Source organism: Microcaecilia unicolor, chromosome 11, assembly GCF_901765095.1.
Source record: "Microcaecilia unicolor chromosome 11, aMicUni1.1, whole genome shotgun sequence".
In the NCBI taxonomy this organism is placed as follows: domain Eukaryota; kingdom Metazoa; phylum Chordata; class Amphibia; order Gymnophiona; family Siphonopidae; genus Microcaecilia; species Microcaecilia unicolor.
Window position 1 is genome coordinate 53,794,138 of NC_044041.1, and position 22,193 is coordinate 53,816,330.

The following is a 22,193-nucleotide window of genomic DNA, read 5'->3' on the forward strand; positions in this document are numbered from 1 at the left end:
TGGGAAAGCTGTAGCACTAACCTATAGCACTATAGCCCTTTTCAAAGGGAGGGGGGAAAGCTTTCAAATGGAAAGTTGTTTTGTGTGTGAGACCAATGAGATTATTGCACACTGGGGAGTTTAGTTAAATTTATGTTAATGATTTGATATACTGCTTTTCATTATATACACCACAAAGAAAATGCCATAATTCTCAACGATAAAATCACTGATGACAGCTGTAAATACCCAGAGAGAGCATAGGATTAAGCTGGAGGACAAATAATTACAAATGGTTCCAAACAAGGCCACCGAGAGGACAGGGGCGGGGGGCAAGGAGGGCCCGGTACCAGCGATCAAAAGAGACTGCTCTGTGGCCACAGGTCCTTCTTCCTGCCACATCCTACCTATGCGGAAACAGGAAGTTACTTCACTGGAGGCGGGATGCGGCAGGAAGAAGGGCCTGTAGCTGTCAGAGCACTCTCTCTCATTCACTGCTGCAGAAGGGGGGCGGCAGTGGTGGTGGAGGCGGTTGGGGGGGGTTGGATGTGGTGTGGCGGAGCCTTGAAGATTGTTTGCCCCGGGCCCAGCTTTGACTCTCAGAGCCCTGGTTCCAAAAACATACATATCATTTAGGCTAAAAAATAAGACACCATCTCCTGACATGACCCCTATTTCCAAAGGCCAGTGAGGAGAGTCAAGTATTAACCCTGATTCTGAAATGGAAAGAATTCTCTTTCCGCTTGATAACAGTGATCATAATATGATCAGATTTGATATTGGCTTTGGAGTACATACACACAGGAAATCCAATAAGTTAGCATTTAACTTTCAAAAAGGAGACTGATAAAATGAGAAGAACGGTGAAAAAAAACCCCAGACAAACAGCTGTGAAGGTCAAAAATTTACATCAGGTGTGGATGCTGTTCAAAAATACCATCAAATTCCGTGTATTAAAAAAGGAGGAAGGAAGACCAAACAACAGCCAGCATGGTTAAAAAATACGTTGAAGGAAACTATTAGAGCTAAAGGAAAATCCTTCAGAAAATGGAAGAAGGATCTGACTGAAAATAATAAGAAACAGCATAAGGAATGGCAAGTCAAATGCAAAGCGCTGATAAGGAAGGCAAAGAAGGACTTGAAAAAAAGATTGCGTTGCAGGCTAAAACACATAGTAAAATTTTTTAAAGTATATTAAAAGCACGAATCCCTCAATGTTAGTATTGCTTGATTTCTCTGCAGCGTTTGACACCGTGGATCATGATATCATGCTAGCACGATTGACAGAAACAGGTATCAATGGAATATTACTTGCTTGGTTCAGATGCTACCTATCAGACAGGCAACAATCCACAATGTTTGGCAGCAACTCATCACCACCATGGACAATGACCTGTGGGGTACCACAAGGATCGATACTGTCACCTAGTCTGTTCAATATCTACCTCAAGCCACTAGATGAGCTGATTTGGTCAATGGACACTCAGTTCTACAACTATGCGGATGATGTGCAGCTACTCATACCCATTGAACCTGACTTACCTACAGCCTTGAATAAACTGATTACCTGTCTAACATCAATTCAAGAATGGGCTAAACACAACAAACTTTGCCGGAACCCAAGTAAAACCGAGCTTCTCTGGGTCCCTAACCCAAGTGGATACATACCTGACATCAAAATCCCTTTTGGGAAGTATGAACTCCCTCCCAAATCACAAGTCAGAAACCTTGGAATACAGTTAAATTCAACACTTACTCTGATTCCCCAAATCCAAGCAACCTTCAAGAGCTGCTTCTACTATTTGCGACAGCTACACTGCCTCTCTCCTTACATCGAGAAGGTAAATCTTATCCCAGTTGTACATGCCATGATAACATCAAGAGTGGATTACTGTAATGCACTCTACAATGGTCTGACTACAAAGGGCCTGCACCAGCTCCAGTTGATTCAGAATGCAGCAGTAAGACTCATAGAAGGTTGCAAGCGACGTGACCATATCACCCCATTTTTGCAAAAACTTCATTGGCTACCAATAGAATACAGGGCTAAATTTAAAACTCTATGTCTGATCTTCGTTTACAAGCAGAAGGAAACCCGTGCAAGTTTTAAATGCTGATAGTGAGAAACAAACGTGTGCAAGTCTGAGCACAACCAAAAGGGAAAGCACACATCAGTGCTTTTTTTTTTTCTGTGCTTAAATAACAGCCTTTCAAAAATGTTAAGTGCAAACCATTTTTGAAAGGCTCATATTTAAAAGTACAGAAGAACAGCACCAATGTGTGCTTACATTTCCAGTTTTGTTTGGGCATGCTCACAAGAGCCACGCTTATCACAAAACCTTTGTGCGCCTGTGCCAGGCAGGTTCCTCCTCTTATTTTTGGTTTGTTAGTGCAAATTAATAATGTATGTCATTTGTACATGATTTCTTTTGAGCATCGCTTTGCTATTTTTTTTTTTGTGTTGTGGTTGTGTTATGAGTTTTCGTGCTCGGTTTTGAGTATTAGCCTCTTAGAGCAGGTTTGTCCAACCTACGGCCCATCAAGTGCTTTTTTTCTGGCCCTCAGAAGCTTGGCAATTCTTGTGGTGCTTAGAATGGGATTCCTGCTTCCCCACCATAACTTGGTTCTCTGAAAGCGTGAGCCACACAGTGCTGGAAGTTCGACTTGAAACAACAAGATCAACCCAAACTTCCAGCACGGTTTGGCTCAAGCTTGCAGAGAGCAAAGTCATGTAGGGAAGCAAGAATCCCACTGTTTCTTCTGTAGCTGAAGCCAGGTGAGGTAAAATAAATCCGGTGAAGGCTGGTGGGGGGGTGGGGGGTTATATGAGTGAGAGAAACTAGGTAAAGGCTGGGGGGGGGGGGATTACATGAGTGAGACTGGGTAAACGCTGGGGAGGGGATAATGAACCATTATATTTTGCTACTGTTTGATGAAACATACAAAAGTGCGTGTTTTGGCCCTCCGAATGTTACAAAGTATAAAATGTGGCCCCTGATAGAAAAAGGTTGGATAAGTCTGTCTTAGAGTATAAACTCTCCAAGAAAAATACCTACTGCACCTGAATGCAACTCACCTTGAACTAATCCATCCCTTTCCCTAAGGGTATAAACAGGATAAGCAGGGGAGCCATGGTGCAGAGCACTAGCATCTTATATCTATACCTGGAAGAGATGGGGAGCCAGTGCTAGAACAGGACTAGCGTAGACAAAACTTGTGTCATAGAGAAGTTTCACAGCCTTGTTTTGAATCAATCGTAAATGTTTCATAGAGGAACTTTTTAGATTAGGATAGAAGAAAATAGAATAGTGGAGGCAGTGTAGGACTAGCACATGGATGAGGGAAGAAAACTACTTTACCTCAAGTAGGAATCGGACCAAACATAAGCAGTGGTGTTCCTAGGTCGGCTGCCATCCGGGGTAGATCACCACTGCACCCCCCCCCCTCAGCGAATCACACCTCCCCTGGCACATCACCTTCACCACCCTAAGTGCATCACTGGTTCTCTGCCCTGGAACAGGAAGTAACATCAGAGGGAGCAGGGAACCGGCAGAGCCGAGCCGACAGCCATGCAGCCGCTCCCTGTGCCTCCTTGCAGCGTACACCCGGGGTACGCCACTGAACATAAGTTCCAGACAGTAAAGAATTTGTTGACTAAAATGGAGAAGGCAGGCAAGTGGGGGAGGGCAGAGGGATTCAGATGCCCACTCATTCTTGGCTTCTGCCAACATTGAGTGGGTTGAGAGGAGAAGGAAGCTAGTGTTGCTTATTATCCACTTCCTCTCCACTGGTGGCAGGAACAGGAAAGAGGCAGATACCCTTGCTTTGTCTCAATTCCTTTCTGCTGCTTTAGTGGTCAGGAGCAGGAGGAGGAGGTGGGAAACAGCTGGCTGCTTCCCAGCACCCTTGCACAGGGGCAGTTTATTTATTTATTTAAGCATTCCACTATTTTCCAAAAACAAGTTTTGGTTCAACCTAGCTTACAATTTACAGTTAGGCTTGATTGCAGTAATGTTTTACAGTTAGGAAGTACTGTAGAACATTGGTATCTTAGGCTGTTAAGTTATAAACATTTTTGAAAAGGCGGGTCTTCAGTTCTTTCCATAGTGTTCTGAAGCATTTAACTGTCTCCTGCCCCCTCCTCCCAGCGATGGACCCTGCTTCACATGTTGAAAACCATTGTCTCAGCTGCACTCCCAGCAGCTGTAATTGGAGTTTCACCTATCCGCCACACTTTGAATAATGGTTCCACATTCCTCACTTTTCAGACTTCTCTGTATCACATGCCTCCATAGTCTTCAATGATATCATTACCCTCATTATTTGAATTAATCCATTAAATAAGAACATTTCATGTCTGTCCTTGCCCTGACCCTTTAATGATTTTTCTGAAGGGAGCCAGGTGCTTGTTCCTGGTACAGTTTATGTGGAATAGAGGAATGGTCTGATAGTTGCAGCAGCAGGGCTGAGAACCAGGGAAGCTGCTGCCGCTCCTTGTGATCTTAGGAAAGACACTTAACCATCCGTTGCCTCACATACAAATTTAGGGACCCTTTTACGCTAAAAGGTGGCTGGCGGTAGTGATTTTCCAGCGCACTCTGGCCACCTCTTAGCACGGCTGCAATAAAGCTGATTTTCTATTTATTTATTTGTAGCATTTGTATCCCACATTTTTCCACCTATTTGCAGGTTCATTGTGGCTTACATTGTTCCATAATGGCGATCGCCAATTCCGGAATGAGAAATACATAGTTATATTGCAGGTGACAGAGTGGATTAGGCATTCAAGTAAAGAGAATTCATGTTCGTAATGAGAATAAAAAGGTAATTCATTAAAGTTCCATCGTGATAGAGTAACTTAAGCAGTCAAGAATAGAGAGTTCCGTTTTGTACAGTTCTGGTATGAGTTTTATTGTCTAGTATTTAGGATGGATCATTGTGGTATGCCTTATTGAACAGGTTGGTTTTTAGTTGTTTTCGGAAATTAGTTATGTCGTGTATTGTTTTTGTGGCTTTTGGTAACGCATTCCATAGTTGCGCACTTATGTAGGAGAAGCTGGATGCATATGTTAGTTTATATTTTAGTCCTTTGCAACTTGGGTAGTGGAGATTCATGAATGTACGTGATGATCCAGGGCAATAATAGCCAGGGACTAAGTTCAGAATGAGCACCTGGGCATTTACTGTGTGAGCCCTTTCCACCTCCTGTTTGCTAGGTGGTAAGGGCTCACCGCCTAAACCGGTGGTAATCAGGAAGCTCATGCCAATGTGTCCGCGCTGCCAATTACCACTGGGAATGCTCCCCCCCCCCCCCCGGCACGTGCCAAAATCAGAACTACCAGGTGCCTGGCGGTAATGCTGTTTTGGCACATGCTACTCACACAGTAGCCCTACCATGCCTCCGAAAAAGGGCCGCTCAGATTGTAAGCTATCCAGGAACAGGGAAATATCTAGTGTACCTGAAAAAGCATGAGCTAAATCCAAAATCTCTTCCCTTCTCTATGTAACGTATTCAAAAGATGTCACAGGGTGTGGTCTGTCAGGTACCAGGACGGTGGGAAATAAATCTACAGTGAAAATTCTTCCTCACAAGCTGGGCAAGAATGGGGAGAAAAGCGCCTGGCAGTGCCTTCCTCCCTCCCTGTTTACTCCAGCAATCAGTCCTCACACAGACAATGGACAGCCTTTGGAGAAGAAACATTTTTGTAACTCCCTGGCCTGAAGTTCCATCTGCAGCTACCTGGCAACCAAGGAAAGGAAAGTTGGAGTGTGGTGGAAAGTGTGGGGGAAGCACAAACTGAAATATTCTAATGTTCAGACTAAGGGGCTCACTGCCAACCCTCCCTCAAAGCAGACACAATTTTCCTAGTAAAGGGCAATAAATCAGGACTCAGTAAGAACTCCACCTTGAGACACTGTCACCTTCAAAACAGACAGTCCAGGAAACACCAATATGAATCTCTAGCTTGCACTACACAGGTCAGTGCCTACACCTGGAAACTGGAATTACTGCCTCTGCAACACTGCAGCCTGAACACAGGCCTGCCAAGTCTCTCGCATTCACAGGCAGATGATCAAAAGCCCTGCGCTGTTCCAAACAGCGCTCTAAAATAGCGCTGGAACAGCGTGGGGCGCTATTAGACCTATGATCAGAGATCATGCATGCAAATTTAAGCAGCACAAATATCTCTGATTATGGGGTAGAAGTGCGGGAGAATTGCGCCTGAGCATGCACTCAGCACAATCTTCCCGCACTTGTTTGACAGGTCTGGGCTGGAGACCAATGAAAAGAGGACGTCCATCTTTAAATCAGAAGATGGACAGCCTCAACTGTCCTGTTGCAGGGACGGCCAAATTTCAAGGGGGTGTCGGAGGTATAGCGACAGGGCAGTAGAGGACGTCCACAAAATTTGGACGTTTCTGCAATGGGCAGTTAAGGACGTCCAAAATTGGATGGTTCTATAAGAAAGACGTCTTTCTCATAGAAGCATCCAATTTTGGACGTCCTCAACTGCCCCGTCACAGAAACGTCCAAATTTTGGACGTCTTCAACTGCCCTTGCTGGCAGGTTTGCTGTAGGGGAAAATGGGGGCCTGCCAGCATGCAAATGCATGTTGGACAGGGCTCACCATTCCTCCCCAATGATCTGCAAACCCTAATGCCAGCTCGGAGCTGGAGTAGGGTTTGTCGCGGCCAGCAACCCAATCTTTAGCGCGCTGGACGCTGATCATTGGGGATGAATGCGGTAAGCGCTGATTAGCATGCATTTGCAGGCTGCTTCCGCTAAGAGCCCTCGAGCGCGTTGTTTCATGTGCTCGAGGGCTCTGATCATGGGGCGGTAGCAAACGCCGGCGCTAGTATGGCGCTAACAGCCTCTAGCACCGGCGTTTGCTTTTGATCATCTGCCTGTCAGTGGGAAACTCCTGCTTTGGCAAGTCATCTCCCACACTCCTGCTAGGGAGCCAAAAACTCTTGCTCAGCAGCCTCCCCTTCCTTGCACAGCCAGCCCTCCACTTTTTTGGGGGGAAGGCAAAGAGGTGAACTGTTTGCTGGTGGGGCTGCTGAAGCCCCATCAGTCAAAGAAATTTGCTGCATGAACTGCCTGAACCGCTCTCCTCCTCCTTGTCCTGTTGCAATAAGAGAAAGTCAGCTGCTTTTCTCTAGCTGCTGAGACTCGTTGCACATGCTCAATTCATGCAAGATGACATGTTATTAAGCCTGTCCGAGGGGGGAGGCGGCTTGTTAATACCGTACTGTCAGGAAGTGGAACCAGGAGATAGAGTGGATGGGGCTGGAACAGAGCAGAACTGGGTGGAGTAGGGCAGGGTTTGAGTGTGTCTTAAAACCTCCCTCTCATTGGGCTCTTTTAGGAGCCCTTTTACTAAGCCGCGTAAGCATCTATGCGCGCCCAACGCACGCCAAAATCGAGTTACCGCATGGTGGTAATTTCATTTTTGGTGCGTGTCCGATACGTGCGGCCGAAAAATAATTTTTATTTTCTGCCGCGCATATCAGACGCACGCCAAGTGGCATTTGGCATGCGGAGGTCATTGGCTGGCGGTAAGGTCTGAGACCCAAAATGGGCGCGCAGCAATTTTGATTTTGTCGCACGTCCATTTTCGGCAAAAAATTTTTAAAAGGCCTTTTTTTACAGGTGTGCTGAAAAATGATTCTGTGCGCGCCCAAAAAACCCCACCTACACTACCGCAGGCCATATTTCAGTGCAGCTTAGTAAAAGGACCCCTTAGTTGGCAGCTCTGTGAACAGGCTCAACAGACTCAATCTTCAGGGAAACTGTGGGCTGAGAATCTTTTGGTAATCTATAGAAGAACAAGGTCGTGAACAAGATCCTGGCAGGGGGACAGAGCAACGAGGAAGAAATATATTTAAAACACTGCTTTTAGTTGAAAATACTGGAAACTCCTGTTCCATAAACGAAATGCAGATTACTGTACTTCTGAACACGTTTGGTAAGACTGTCCAATTATAAAGGCATTTTAGATAAAGATTTGGAATCATAAAATTGACATTACAGGCCTTAAATTGCTCATGAAGTAAATGTTAATGCTTTTAGGGTTTACCACTCATTATGCTGATAGGCCTCTTAATAAAATGAATCCTGAGAATTATAAGCTTCTGGCTGTCCAGTTGGTGATTACCTTGTACTGGACGAGCATGAATCCCACTCCTCTGTTTGCCAGTTGGCTTAAAAAAAGGTTTGTTACATTCAGAAGTGTGAAAGAGTATTCTCCTCCCCCCCACCACCCCTCGGTATATAAATTAAATACAAATCACATGACTGATACTCAGACTCAAAAAATGGAAGAAGTAGAGTAGCGAAAACTCCTCACAGACGATGTTCAAAAAACAGAATTTATTCAAAGTTCTTCTAAAACATTCCACGTTTTGACAGCTGAGAGAACCGGCTAAGATTAAGCACTTAGGACCAAATTCTATAAATGGTACCTAAAATGCTGGCACTGAAAAAAAACACGTTTAGAGCTAATCTATAAACCTCGCCTAAAGTTAGACGCAGCTCATAGAATATGCTTAGCACCTGTACCATGACTAAAATATAGGTGCAGATCGGGTGTATTCTATAACAGTACGCGTAATTGATAGGAACGCCCATGCCCCTCGCATGGCCACGCCCCTTTGTGATCTGCACATTAGAATTTATGTGCACCACTTTACAGAATACACTTAGAAAGTTGCGTGCATAAATTCTAATTAGTGCCAATTAGTGCCAATAATTGTTTGTCAGTGGCCAATTATTGGTGCTTGATTAGCTTGTTAAGCAATTGAGTTGCGTGCACAAATTGGCTACACGTGCTGATTTGCGCACACAACTTTAGTAGCTGTTTATAGCATCTGAGGGTTAAGGGCTAGTTTATTTATTTACAAAAATGTATCACCTGCCAATCCAAAAATTCTTTAATTCAGCAAGGTCTTTCTCCCATTCTGTATTTTATTAGATCGGGACCTCGGTGCGCGCCAAATTCAGAATTACCACCCGGCGCAGTAGTGCTGATTTGGCGTATGCTGTACACGCATTGGCCCTTACACAGCTTAGTAAAAGGGCCTCTAAGTGATTAATGATATGCGTGAAGTGTAACAAGAACACCTACCTAACCAGAGTTACTTCAACTTGTCTTCCTGGTTACTGCTTTGGACAACAACATAAGCTCCTATGGTACAGAAACGGCAAGCGCAAATGATAACGATTGCTGACTATGGAAAGAATGGCAGTGGATGATAAAAATGAATCTCAATGGAAAATGTTTCAGATTATTTGGCGTCTTTTTCGAATTCACTCTCCACTGTTTGAGCTTGAGCCTCATAGAGAAAGGGAAAGGGGATGAGATTTGATATACCACCTTTCTGTGGTTATTTATTTATTTGGATTTTGCTCACACCTTTTTCAGTAGTAGCTCAAGGCGAGTTACATTCAGGTACACTGGATATTTCTCTGTCCCAGGAGGGCTCATAATCTAAGTTTGTACCTGAGGCAATGGAGGGTTAAGTGACTTGCCCACGATAAGGATTTAAACTGGCCACCTCTGGATTGCAAGACCAGTGCTCTAATCACTAGGCCACTCCTCCGCAAGTCAAAGTGGTTTACACATTAAATACAAGTACTTATTTTGTACCTGGGGTAAAGGAAGGTTAAGTGAGTTGCCTATAGTCACAAGGAGCTGCAGTGGGAGACCCTTGGGATCTCCAGGATTCTTGCACTGAAGATTGCGATCATATTCCACATACCCTACGTTGAGAATAAGGTTCATTACTGTCACTGTGCATGAAAAACTGAGCTGTTTGGTGACATTAACTCTCCCCTCCCTGAGAATTCTTACAAGTGCAGAACAGAACGCATCTGATCTAGGATTTTAACAGTTCCATTTTACTTGCTCTCTCATGTTTTCAGCGGTACTTTTATTCTAAAAAGGCAGAATATCTCTATATATAAAAGGCACCACCAATGTTCTAAATGAAGCCTCCAGCCGGAAGTGTGAAGGGGGAGAGATATCTGGTTTCCCCATGAGTGTCTGCCCCGCCCTCGCTCTCTCTGTAACACAAACAGTGAAGGAAAACACAGCAAAGCACAAAATCAAATCGCTCTCTCTGTAACAGTGAAGGACTCCGAGGGGGGAGGGGAGAGAGGGCAGAGGGCAGGGACACACACACTCCCACATGCACACAGAAGAAAACCTTGCTAGCCCCCGTTTCATTTGCATCAGAAACGGGGCTTTTTTACTAGTAATTGTATAAAATGAAATATTCTTGGGATAAAGTTTGAAGGCAGTAGTAGGAAAAGAGATACTGAACATATGCAGAGAAATTATTTAAAACAATTAAGCTTTACCTTTGCAATAAAGCTGTAAGAAAGCCTCCCAAGGGAATTTTATTTCCTTTGAGCTTCTATGACCCTTTAAGGGAAAGGGGAAAGGGAAATGGGACTTGATATACCGCCTTTCTGAGGTACTTATTTTGTACCAGGGGCAATGGAGGGTTAAGTGACTTGCCCAGAGTCACAAAGAGCTGCAGTGGGAATCGAACTCAGTTAACCTTCAGGTAGGTACCAAATGCAAAATACTGAAGTGCCATTGGACAAAAGAATAAACTAAGAAAAAATCAAGCACAAGTTATTCTCATGCCAAGAAAATCAAACATCAGTCACTTGCAGGCCAAGAAAATAATAATAAACCAACCACCATCACTCTAATGCCAAGAACATAAACCAAAGAAAATAATCACTCTAATGCCAAAAAAAAAAAAACCCCCAAAGAAAATTAGATACCAAACACTCTCATTCCAAGAAAATAAACATAAAACCTCCTCGTAAAATCAAACTTCATCACTCTCATGCTAAGAAACCAAAGAAACCAAAGAAAATCAAACATCAGTCACTCTCATGACAAAAAAAATAAACAAACAAAAAAATTTAACACCAGTGACTCTCATAGCAAGCTAGATGTTGTTTGGAAAAAAAATTGTTTCAAATATATTTTTAAATCCCCCATCAGAGTAGTGTCCACGAAAAGGGAAACTGAGGAGCCATTTTACAAAGCTGCAGTAAGCACTAATTTGTGCTTACCACAGCAAAAAATGGATTACAGTAGGGCACACTGAGGCATCCCATGGTAATTTGAGGATGTGCATGCACTACCCACGTGCTATAAAAAATTATTTTTTAGCACTGGGGGCAGGTCTGGGGCAGAGAGTAGGCGTGTTCTACGCTAATCGATTAGAGCAGGGCATTGCCGTGCACTAACCTGTACCTGCTGTACACCACCTTCAGTGAATCTCTTCATAAAGGCGGTTAATAAATCCCAATAAATAAATAACTAAATAAAAAACTTCCGTGTCGGTCCATGGTGCCACCGCACCTCGAATATCGTGTTCAATTCTGGTTGCCGCATCTCAAAAAAGATATAGTGGAATTAGAAGGGCGACGAGAAGGGCGACAAAAATGATAAGGGGATGGGACAACTTCCCTATGAGGAAAGGCTGAAACGTCTAGGGCTCTTCAGCTTGGAGAAAAGTCGGCTGAGGGGAGATATGATAGAGGTCTATAAAATAATGAGTGGAGTGGAACAGGTAGACGTGAATCATTTGTTTACTCTTTCCAAAAATACTAGGACTAGGGGGCATGTGATGAAACCAAGAAGATGTTCCACTCAATGTGGAAATTAAAAAGAGTAAGACCTTTCTTCCCAAGGACTGTCTTCCGCAACCTGGTACAATCAATGGTTCTCAGCCATCTAGACTATTGCAACGCACTCTATGCTGACTGCAAAGAGCAAATAATCAAGAAACTTCAGACAGCCCAGAACACTGCAGCTAGACTCATATTCGGTAAAACAAAATATGAAAGTGCTAAACCCCTACGAGAAAAACTACACTGGCTCCCATTCAAAGAACGCATCACATTCAAAGTATGTACCCTAGTTCACAAAATCATTCATGGAGATGCCCCAGCCTACATGTCAGACCTGACAGACCTACCACCCAGGAACGCTAAAAAAACATCCCGCACATTCCTTAATCTTCACTTCCCCAACTGCAAAGGTCTAAAATACAAACTAACGCATGCGTCAACCTTTTCCTACTTGAGCACACAATTCTGGAACGTGCTGCAGCGCAACTTAAAAATGATCTATGAACTAACTAACTTCCGCAAACTACTGAAGACCCATCTCTTTGACAAGGCATACCACAAAGATCAACAAATGTGAACTCCTACACATATATCCAGTACTGCCTAACGATTTTTGCTTGTTATATTACTATCATGCTTTATCATTATCATGTCACCCAAGATATTTTTGCAATACTAAATGTCTATTTCTGGGATAAGCAGCATAAAATGTATTGAACTTTTTCGGGATCTTGCCAGATATTTGTGACCTGGATTGGAAACAGGATGCTGGGCTTGATGGACCTTTGGTCTGTCCCAGTGTGGCAATACTTATGTACTTATGAAGGTGTAGTGTGACTGCATACAGAATAGGTGGTGGTAAGGGTTTATGTGCTAGCGGGAAAATTAGCACATGGCCATTAATAAATAAAAAAAATAAGAAAATCAGCCATTTTACCCCAGTGGTAAAAACAGCCCTAGTGTGTGAGAATGACTTGTATAAGGCAGTAAGGCCACTTTTTACCGGGTTCATAAAAGGGTCCCTAAGAGAGACACATCATACTAGACAGAAAAGATACCATTAAAGTTTGTAAGGATGGTTATTCGTTTGCTAGGTAATTACTCTTACAAAACACAATTTTTAACATTATTTCTCACATATAGTGCAGACTTCTGTAGGTAGCGCTACAGATCCCACTCAAAACTACAGCTTTCTCCAGGCTGTGATACCATTTATTGGATCAAGAACCTATGACTTATCTCAAAATAGATTTGTACATGAGCTTTGTAGGCCACACAGGTCTCTACTTCAGAGGTCACCTGTTTAACTGATCTATCCAAGGAATTGCACAAAGGTTAACATAGGAGACATACATTGACTACAACTAAAGCAAAAATTTCTCAACTGAATCAGATTGTTTCTTCAGAAGAAATTTGGGAGATGGCAGATTGTTCAAACTCTACTGAAATCTGACCATGAAACGGGAATTAGCATCCCAGCTCTAACAAAAGTGCTCCAAGAGCTCTCATGTTCACAGACTAGACCAGTGTTTCCCAGCTCCAGTCCTGGAGTACCCCTTTGCCAGTCAGGGTTTCAGGATATCCACAATGAATGTGAATGAAAGAGATTTGCATATAATGGAGGTATACAAATCAAGTTCATGCATATTCATTCTGGATATGCTGAAAACCTGACTGGCAAGGGGTGCTCCAGGACTGGAGTTGGGAAATACTGGACTAGGCAATACCTAGTTTCAAAAGTTGAGGTGTCTCTCTCTCCCACACAACATATACCAAGGCTGGTGTGCTCTGGCTCAGAGGAATGGATGCCCCTCTGCCCACTGCCAGTAATGTTTGTGTTCTTTGCAGATGTTCGGTCCAGCTATGAGCTAGACCACCAGACTCTGCTGGACTTTGGAGATTTTATGGTGCTAGAAGTCATAGTGGTACGGCTGCAGGCCAGACAGGCAGAGAAAGACCACAAAAGTTTTCTATATACACACACTCATCATTTCTCTTATACACATTTATTCTTTGAGTAACAACAATGATTATATGGATGAAGGCAGTATAAAAGTGTAAACATTATGTATTATTATTAAAGAAAAAGTTATTTTAGCTACGAAATACCCTGAAGGGTTCCATGCCTCACCCTCATCACAGAATGCTGTCAATCTGTCTTAGGAGCTCAAGGCTACAAAATGTGATCTCTGGCTCCTAAGTGCCAGCAGAATTAGCCATGGGGCAACCATGTGTTTGCCATCACTGCCTTAACCCCACCATGTGGAGGGTTTCCTGAAGTGTAAAAGGTCAACTGATTTCACCCGGAAATGTTTACCTCAGCAAGTAAACAAGTGAAACTTCAGCATTAGCAGAGGACTGGCTTCAAATTAGTGCATGACTCAACCGGAGGTGACCAGGCCAAACTTTCTTCACCACAACTGCTATTGTACATCTGCTTTTTGGGCCATTTATAGGGATTCAGCTAGCCTCAGGCTGGAGTTTCATTTACCTCACAGACTCTTCCTGCTCCCTTTCCAAGACTAAGTTTATACTTTTTAAATAGCTAATCCTTTTGATAATGTTGAAAGGTGCTCCAGGAAATTCTAATAAATTCATAATTTAACACACAAGGACTAACACTGGCTGCACTTGCTTATCCACTCCTATCCCAGCTAAGATAATAATCAAGGGCTCCTTTTACTAAGTGGCGGTAAGCCCAATGTGGGCTTACCGCTCGCTATAATGGAAGTACCACCAGGCTACCGCAGCAGCCAAGCAGTACTTCCCACCCCTACTGCGCATAAATTTTTGTAATGCCGGACTGTACCTGCGTGCTGCCCAGTTACCGCCGGGTTAGCGCAGGAGTCCTTACCGCCTCAGTGGGTGGCGGTAAGGGCTCCTCCCCAAAATGGCCATGCAGCAAGTGCTTTACTTGCCGCCCGGCCATGTCCTGTCAGAAAGTGAGACTTCCCTTTTACCAGCTGCGGTAAAAGGGGGCCTTGGAATGCAAGTAAAACAAGCAGCAATGCCAGAAACGGCCCCCTTTTGCCACAGCTTGGTAAAAGGGCCCCCCAAGCATCTTTCTGACTTTGCATGCAACTTTCTTTAAATTAGTTCCCTTATTTTCTAACTCCTGTTATTCTATCTTATCTATATATATGCTCCATCTTTGCTTACACCCTATATTGTCTATGAAAATGTTTTACTGCATATTGTGTTGACATTGTAAGTGGTATATTATGCCATACTATGAATATTTTTACTGCTGTAATTGTCTATTGCCTATATTTGACTTATTCTTGCTGTACACCGCATTGAGTGAATTTGTTCTAAAGGGCAGTAAATAAACCATAATAAATAAATATTTGCCTTTTCCAAATCAGAGGTCATAGTAAGTTACCTTCACAGACAGTAGGTATTTCCAGTGGGATGGGGCTGATGGGGTCAGATGGGATACATCCGAGAGCACTGAAGGAGCTTAGGGAAGTTCTGGTGTCTCTGCTGTCTGACCTTTTTTAATGATTCTCCAGAGTCAGGAGTGGTCCCGGAGGACTGGAGAAGGGAAGATGTGGTCCCTCTCCATAAAAGCAGAAGTAAGGAGGAGGTTGGGAACTACTGGCTGGTTAGTCTTACCTCAGTGGTGAGTAAATTAATGGAAATGTTTCTAAAATAAAGAGGTTTGTCGAATTAAATGGATTGCATGATCCGAGGTAGCATGGTTTTGAGGAAGGTCTTCTGATTAATTTATTCCACTAGGTGACAAAACGGTTGGATTTAAGGGGAGCACTAGATGTGGTGTACTTAGATTTCAGCAAAGCCTTTAACACGGCTCCACATAAGCGACTGGTTGATAAACTGAGTGCCTTTGGTCTGGACCAAAAAGTCACTAACTGGGTTAGAAACTGGTTAAGTGGAAGAAGACAGAGGGTGGTGGTAAATGGAGTTCACTCAGAGGACAAGGATGTTACTAATGGTGTACCACAGGGATCGGTTCTTGGCCTAGCTCTTTTTAACATCTTTGTAAGTGATATTGCTGAAGAGTTGTCGGGTAAGATATGCCTCTTTGTAGATGATACAAAACTCTGTAATAGGGTAGACACCCCTGATGGTGTGAATAGCATGAGCAGGGATCTAGCTAAGCTAGAAGAATGGTCCAGAAATTGGCAATTAAGATTTAATGCAAAAAAATGCAGGGTCATGTACTTGGGCTACAGAAACCCAAAGGAAGATAGACTCAAAAGTAATCTAAGGAAATACTTCTTTACGGAAAGGGTGGTGGGTCCGCGGAATGACCTTCCAGTGGAGGCGATGGAGATGAGGACTGTATCTGAATTCAATAAAGTATGGGACAGACATTTGGGATCTCTTAGGGGGGATGAAGAGATAGCAGATGATATGGATGTATAGACTGGATGGGCCATATGGCCTTTATCTGCTGTCATTTTCTATGTTTCTATGTCTCCAAAGGGCTTACAGTCTAAAGGCCTTATTTACTAATAGGAATTAAACACCATGGATTTTATGTATAGTGACTGAGGTCATCAGGGGTCAATAGGAATCAGTCTATTTAAAATAGTGAGCTGAAGGCTCATATTGTTAGCGAATCAAACCTGATGTGAAATATGTCATAAACAGAACAAAACTGCGTAATCGCACACCAGCATCTTCAAATTGGAGCCAATTTGAAGACAATGGTGTGCGATAATACACTTTTACTCTCTGACATATTTCTCATCAGCTTCAATTCGCTGATCATATGAACCTTCAGCTATTTTAAATAGACTGATTCCTATTGACCCCTGATGCAGGTGCCTGACGCTGAAACAAAGCCCATGTCTGGTCTATTATTAAAGATTCTTTACTATCCCATGCTTGAACGGCCCTTGGTGCTTTTTGACATTTTCATTATTGTGTGTACTTTGACCTGTACTGAATTGACAATTCTCAAACTTGCCAAACGGGAAAGAAGCAGGCCATGGTCCACCATATCAAAGGTGCCTATACACCCATTCTGCACCTGGACTAGTTTGCTACACCTACTGTAACTTAGATCAGTTCCTTGTCTGTTGCTTAACTATACAACGAACTTGCCTTGAGTTTTAACTAACCATCAATTATCCCAACTGACTCTGTACCATGCATCTTGCTCCCATCATATATCTGCTCTTGGCCCCTCAGCTATATGGTAAGCCATACTGTAGAAAATCTTTAGCATCATATCTATGTTAGTTGAATGTTCTAATGCATGCTTATTAGGTGTATCATTAGTATTAGGCTAACATTGTATTATACCTCTGGTATTTGAATTCCAGTGCTGTTAAATGTTTATATTTTTGATACTGTTTCATGGTAGTTCTATTATTAGGTTTCAATTTACTGTTTTCAAGTTTACCTCATTTATTGTATTTATGTTTATTCTTGAATATTTTACTATTGTTATGCTGTTAACAAAATGGTAAGATTTATGTTAAACTGTACCTGCTGTACACCGCCTTGGGTAAATCTCTTCATAAAGGCACCCAATAAATAAATAAATAAATAAATAAATCACATAAATGCTCATGGTAGTAAATAAGGTCTTAAGTGTATACCTGATGCAGTGGAGAGCTACCCAGGTGGGCTGTGGATGGTGCAGAAGGGGGAGAAGGTATTACAGTCATATTGCAAAAGTGACACCCAATGACTGAATTTATGACCCACTAGTAAAACAGGCCCGTTTCAGGAGCAAATGAAACGGGCGCTAGCAAGGTTTTTCTCCCCAACCCCCCCTTCTCCCTCCCTCCCTCCCTACCTACCGACCCCTTCGTCGCCCCTTCTCCCTCCCTACCTACCTACGGACCCCTTCGTCGTTCTGACGCCATTGCTCCACACCTGTTCGACGCACCGGATGCCATTGCTCCGCCCTCGATGTCATGACGTTTGCTGCGAGGGCGGGGCCCATAGCCTGGGCGATTTCGGTGGCTTCACCACCACGGTCTTACGAACCATTCTGGAAGGAAGTGACAGTGACGTCACTGTCCTCAGAACGTTGAGGGTGAGTTTTATTATATAGGATGACTGCAAGCTGCCGGAAGGGGAGTGGCCTAGTGGTTAGTGTGGTGGACTTTGGTCCTGGGGAACTGGGTTCAATTCCCACTGCAGGCACAGGCAGCTCCTTGTGACTCTGGGCAAGTCACTTAACCCTCCATTGCCCCAGGTACAAATAAGTACCTGTATATAATTGTAAGCCACATTGAACCTGCTATGAGTGGGAAAGTGTGGGGTACAAATGTAACAAAAGTCCTAATGTATGCTCCTAGCTGAGGACTGTTCTTGTAACAGCTGGACTGAGGTGAGGTGTAAAACAGAAGAGAAGATGTCCAGTTAGTTGTGACAGAACTCTCCTGGTGATTGGTTATATGTTTAATGAGGGGGGGTGGTGAGGAAGTAGTCCCCTTTTTTGTATTGTTTACATTTCTCTCTTGACCAGTTAAATGATTAAAAAAATTAAAAATTAAAAGAAGGAAAAAAAAGCTGAATTGCAGGGAATTCAATGTATAAATACACTACAAAATATGATTTTATGCATAATTAATTGAAATATTTAAACTAATTATTACAGCATAAGTGGTGGAAAACACAAGCTGTTAGGGGGAGGGGCTACTTGGCTGTGTATGAAATTATCTAGTCATCCCAAGATTTTGAACCTGTGGAATGGTGCCAGTTACAAATGGCTGGCAGGAGGGCAGAGCATCCCCCTCCCATGCTGACCTAACCATTAGGCAAGACCAGGTAGTTGCCTAGGACAGCAATTTCTAGAGAGTAGCAAAGAGCAGATGCAGTCAAAGCAAAACGAGGGGTGCTGACAGCCACTGAAACTCAAAGAACCATCACAGAGGATTAGGCGATTTTCAAATAGCCCATTCACCTGGGTAAATGAATTTTGGAACTTGTCATTGATATGTGTTTTTGTAGGATCAATGTAGGATGATCATGACTGTTGAGTTTAATTATCGAAACCTTCGGGGGGGGGGGGGGGACCGGCTAGGTTCTGAAAGTTAATGGGGAGGGGGGGAGAAGGGAGAGGCGTAAAGCTGAAGCTTTGCTTAGGGTGCCCAAAATTCTTACACAGGCCCAGGTACCCCCGTGGATAAAAAAAAAATGGGCCTTTCCAGTTCCAAGGTGTGAAAACTCAATTAAATCCCCACTAGCATCTGAGGAATTTCAAACTTCTTTTCTTGCACTTCTAGGTAAGAGCGAAATCAGTAAAGCGCTTAAAAGCTAATTATACGTAGCACATGCCACTCACCTAAGCGGCGGAGTCCTCAGAGTACCCGGGGAGGGCAGCTGCCAGCAAAGGCCGGGGGCAGGCGGGGAGCCGGAGTCTGATCTGCGCCCTCTTTCGGGCGAGGGGCAGCTCAGGGTGGTCAGTCTCCTCTATCCTTTCAGGGGTGGGGGCGGAGAGACAGACAGAAAGCAGCACCCGGACACCGACAGATGGACAGACAGGGAATATCTGAGGACTCCCCCAGGGCAAAGGACGGATGGACAGGGAGCAGCCGGAGACCCCTGTGATATGTTCTTGTGCCGGAAAAGGAGGAACAGAGAGAGCGGTGTAGTGAGGTTCAGACTGGGGTCGCTCGCCGCTCCTTCAAACGCGGACAGACCTATGCTGGGGAAAAGAAGGGCTGATCGTAGCTGGGGCACTTTACCTTGGCTTCTCCTGGCTTCCAGATCCACAGGCAAAAAGCTGTCATAAGGGTCCAACGTAGGGAGTTGGGGAGCGAAGGGTTCCCCATGATCGGCTCCTACCCGTCCCGGATCCGCTGAATGGAAGTGAGGGACAGTGGCACTGACCGAGCAGCTGCGCTTCCCCCGCCTGGACCCCTCTCTCCCTCCCTTCTTACTGGAAGTCTGTCCCTCCTACTCGCTCCCCTGTGTGCAACTCTCTCTCTCTCGTGTCGTCTAACCCTTCCCTCTGTGCGTTTCATCCCATGTGTAATCCTTCCCTCTATGCAGGTCTCAGCCCTTCTCACCTCTTCAGCTCTGTTTCCTGTGGGCAACCTGCTGCTCCCTCTGTGTGTGTCTGTCCACTCCACCCCTTCCCTACGGTGCATCTTTCCTAAAGCCCCCCCCCCCCCGCTCCAGTTCTGTCTCCTGTGTGTAACCCCCTCCCTCTGTTTGTCTCTCTAGCCCCTCTCCACAGTATAATCCTTCCCTCTTTGTTTATCTGTCCTTCCCTCCCCCAACCCTTCCTTCTGTTGTGCTCCCCAGCTCTCGCCCTCCCTGTGTGTCTCTCCAGCCCAGCTCTCCTCTGTGCAACCCCTCCCTTCTTTCTTCTGTGTAACCCTTCCCTCTTTATGTGTATCTTTCCTATCTTCTCCCCACAGTGTAAGCCTGTCCAGCCCTTGGGTCCCCTTTCTGTATCTTTCCTACCCTCTTGTCTCTGCTTGTGTCTCTCTAGCCCTTCCCTCTGTGTTGTCTGTCCCTCCAGCTCTGTCCCTTCTGTGTAACCCTTCCCAGTGCGTTTGTCTCTCCAGCCCCACAGCTCTAATGAGTAACCCTTCCCTCTGTGTAGTTAAGTTGGTGTCTGTTCTACCCGAGGAGGTTAGTTGCTCCAGCCTTACCTCCTCGGTGTAGCCCTTCCCTCAGTGCTGTTATGTTGGTGGCCCACCTACTCTATTCTCTTTGTGTATCCCTTGTCTCTGTATGTGTCACCTACTGTTTTTCCTGCATCTCTTTGCTTCTGCCTTTATTTATTTTCACTGGTCCATATTGTCAACCTTCTTTCGGATGTCTCTGCTATACTGCCCTGAAGGTAGCTGTTTTTGCATCCTACTCCTGACTCTACCCATCTTTGTATCCTTCTTACAGTCCAGTTTTTACCACTTTGCTCAGCTTTGCCTGGGTAGGGTGGACTTAGAGAGGAGGTGTGTCCTTAATTTTTCCCCTTTTCTTGCTCACACATTACTTTTTTTTTTCTTTTTGTAGTTTCTTAACCTAGTGTCTTTCTCTGACCTCTCCTCCACAGCCTTTTCCCTGCAGCATGTGGACAGTAGCATGAGCAAAGCACATTCCTTTCCTGCTTCCCCTGGTCCTTTTTTTCCCCAGCGTATTAGCTTAAGTTTGGTCTTCTCTGGATTCTTTCTATAGATTTATTTTATATTTTATTTGTTTTTGTAACTCTTTGTATTTCAGGTTTAGTACTGGTTTGTGGATACTTGTAATTACTCAGAGGCCATCACTTTTTGTAAATTGCTAAGGGGATTTGTGCTATAACTGCAATGTGATAATAAGATCCTTTTTGGGCAAATTAATAAAATGTGTTTTAGAATCCAGATTTCCTTTATTACATTTTGATCCCTCACTAACACTTTGAGGCAGATGCAGCAACCAAACGTAAAAAAATCAAAATCGTTAAAGTCCCTAACGATTTTTAAAAAACGAAGAATGCACCAAAAAAAAAAGTCACACATGCTCAGATCGGTATTCAGACGTACAATGTATCAAAGAAGAATCACAATACACATCGGTAATCGGCCCCTAAATCATGCGCAGAGCAGCCAAGCGTTTTGCTGGCTGCTCTGCGCATGCTGCAAACGTAAAAACAAACAAAAAAAAAGCCACAACACATACACGTGGCTACCCAGTCAGCAAAATCCAAAAACAAAGGATCAGGAGGGGGCAAGGGCGCTCGTCCGAGGCGTCCTGTATGGACGGCCTTGCCCCCCCCCCCCCCCCGGCTGCTCCCCACTTCCCCCGTTTTCCCACCCACCACGAAAAAGCAAAATGCTAGCTGCCCCGGTCCCCCTCCCTTCCTGTTCTTGTGTTCTGCAGAGCTAACTCCGCCTCCCATCATTCTTTCGCCCCGTGCCCTGCCCCCGCTGCCCCCCCTGAGGTCGACTACGCCGCTCCCCCCCTCCACCGAGACCCCCCTCCCTATTAACGACCCAAGCAGCGCCTCTCACCTCTTTCTGAAGCGCTGCACGGGCAGGAAGATCTATTGTGTTGGTTGTAGAGTCTCCATGACATCTCTTCTTCCCTGGCCCAGGCCCCGCCTCCTTCTGACGTAGGTTACTTACATCAGAAGGAGGCAGGGCCTAGGCCAGGGAAGAAGAGACATCATGGAGACTCTACAACCAACACAATAGATCTTCCTGCCTTTGCAGCGCTTCAGAAAGAGGTGAGAGGCGCTGCTCGGGTCGTTAATAGGGAGGGGGGTCTCGGTGGAGGGGGGGAGCGGCGTAATCGACCTCAGGGGGGGCAGCGGGGGCGGGGCACGGGGCAGAAGAATGACGGGAGGCGGAGTTAGCTCTGCAGAACACAGGAACAGGAAGGGAGGGGGACCGAGGCAGCTAGCATTTTGCTTTTTCGGGGGGGGGGGAGCGGCGGAAAGTGGGGAGCAGCGGGGGGGGGGCAAGGCCGTCCATACAGGACGCTCCTGATGAGCGCCCTTGCCCCCTCCCGATCCTTTTTTTATTTTTTTTATTTGATGTGTTTTCTGACGTCCTTTGGACCAATCACAGCGTTTTTAGCTCTGCTAATGCGCTGGGATTGGCTCAAAGTTTGTTTATTTTTTCACTTAATGATTTTT

General features: G+C 44.6%; 1 protein-coding gene across 1 annotated transcript in view; it reads right to left on the bottom strand.

Moving 5' to 3' along the window:
* Window positions 1-19,462, bottom strand: part of LOC115480040 — a 43,670-nt gene extending 24,208 nt beyond the window's left edge. Inside the window, exon 1 of the mRNA XM_030218444.1 lies at window positions 19,312-19,462. Coding sequence (XP_030074304.1) covers window positions 19,312-19,398 — 87 coding nt within the window. The 5' untranslated portion in view covers window positions 19,399-19,462. The remainder of the gene's footprint in view (window positions 1-19,311) is intronic.
* Window positions 19,463-22,193: the final 2,731 nt, after the last annotated feature.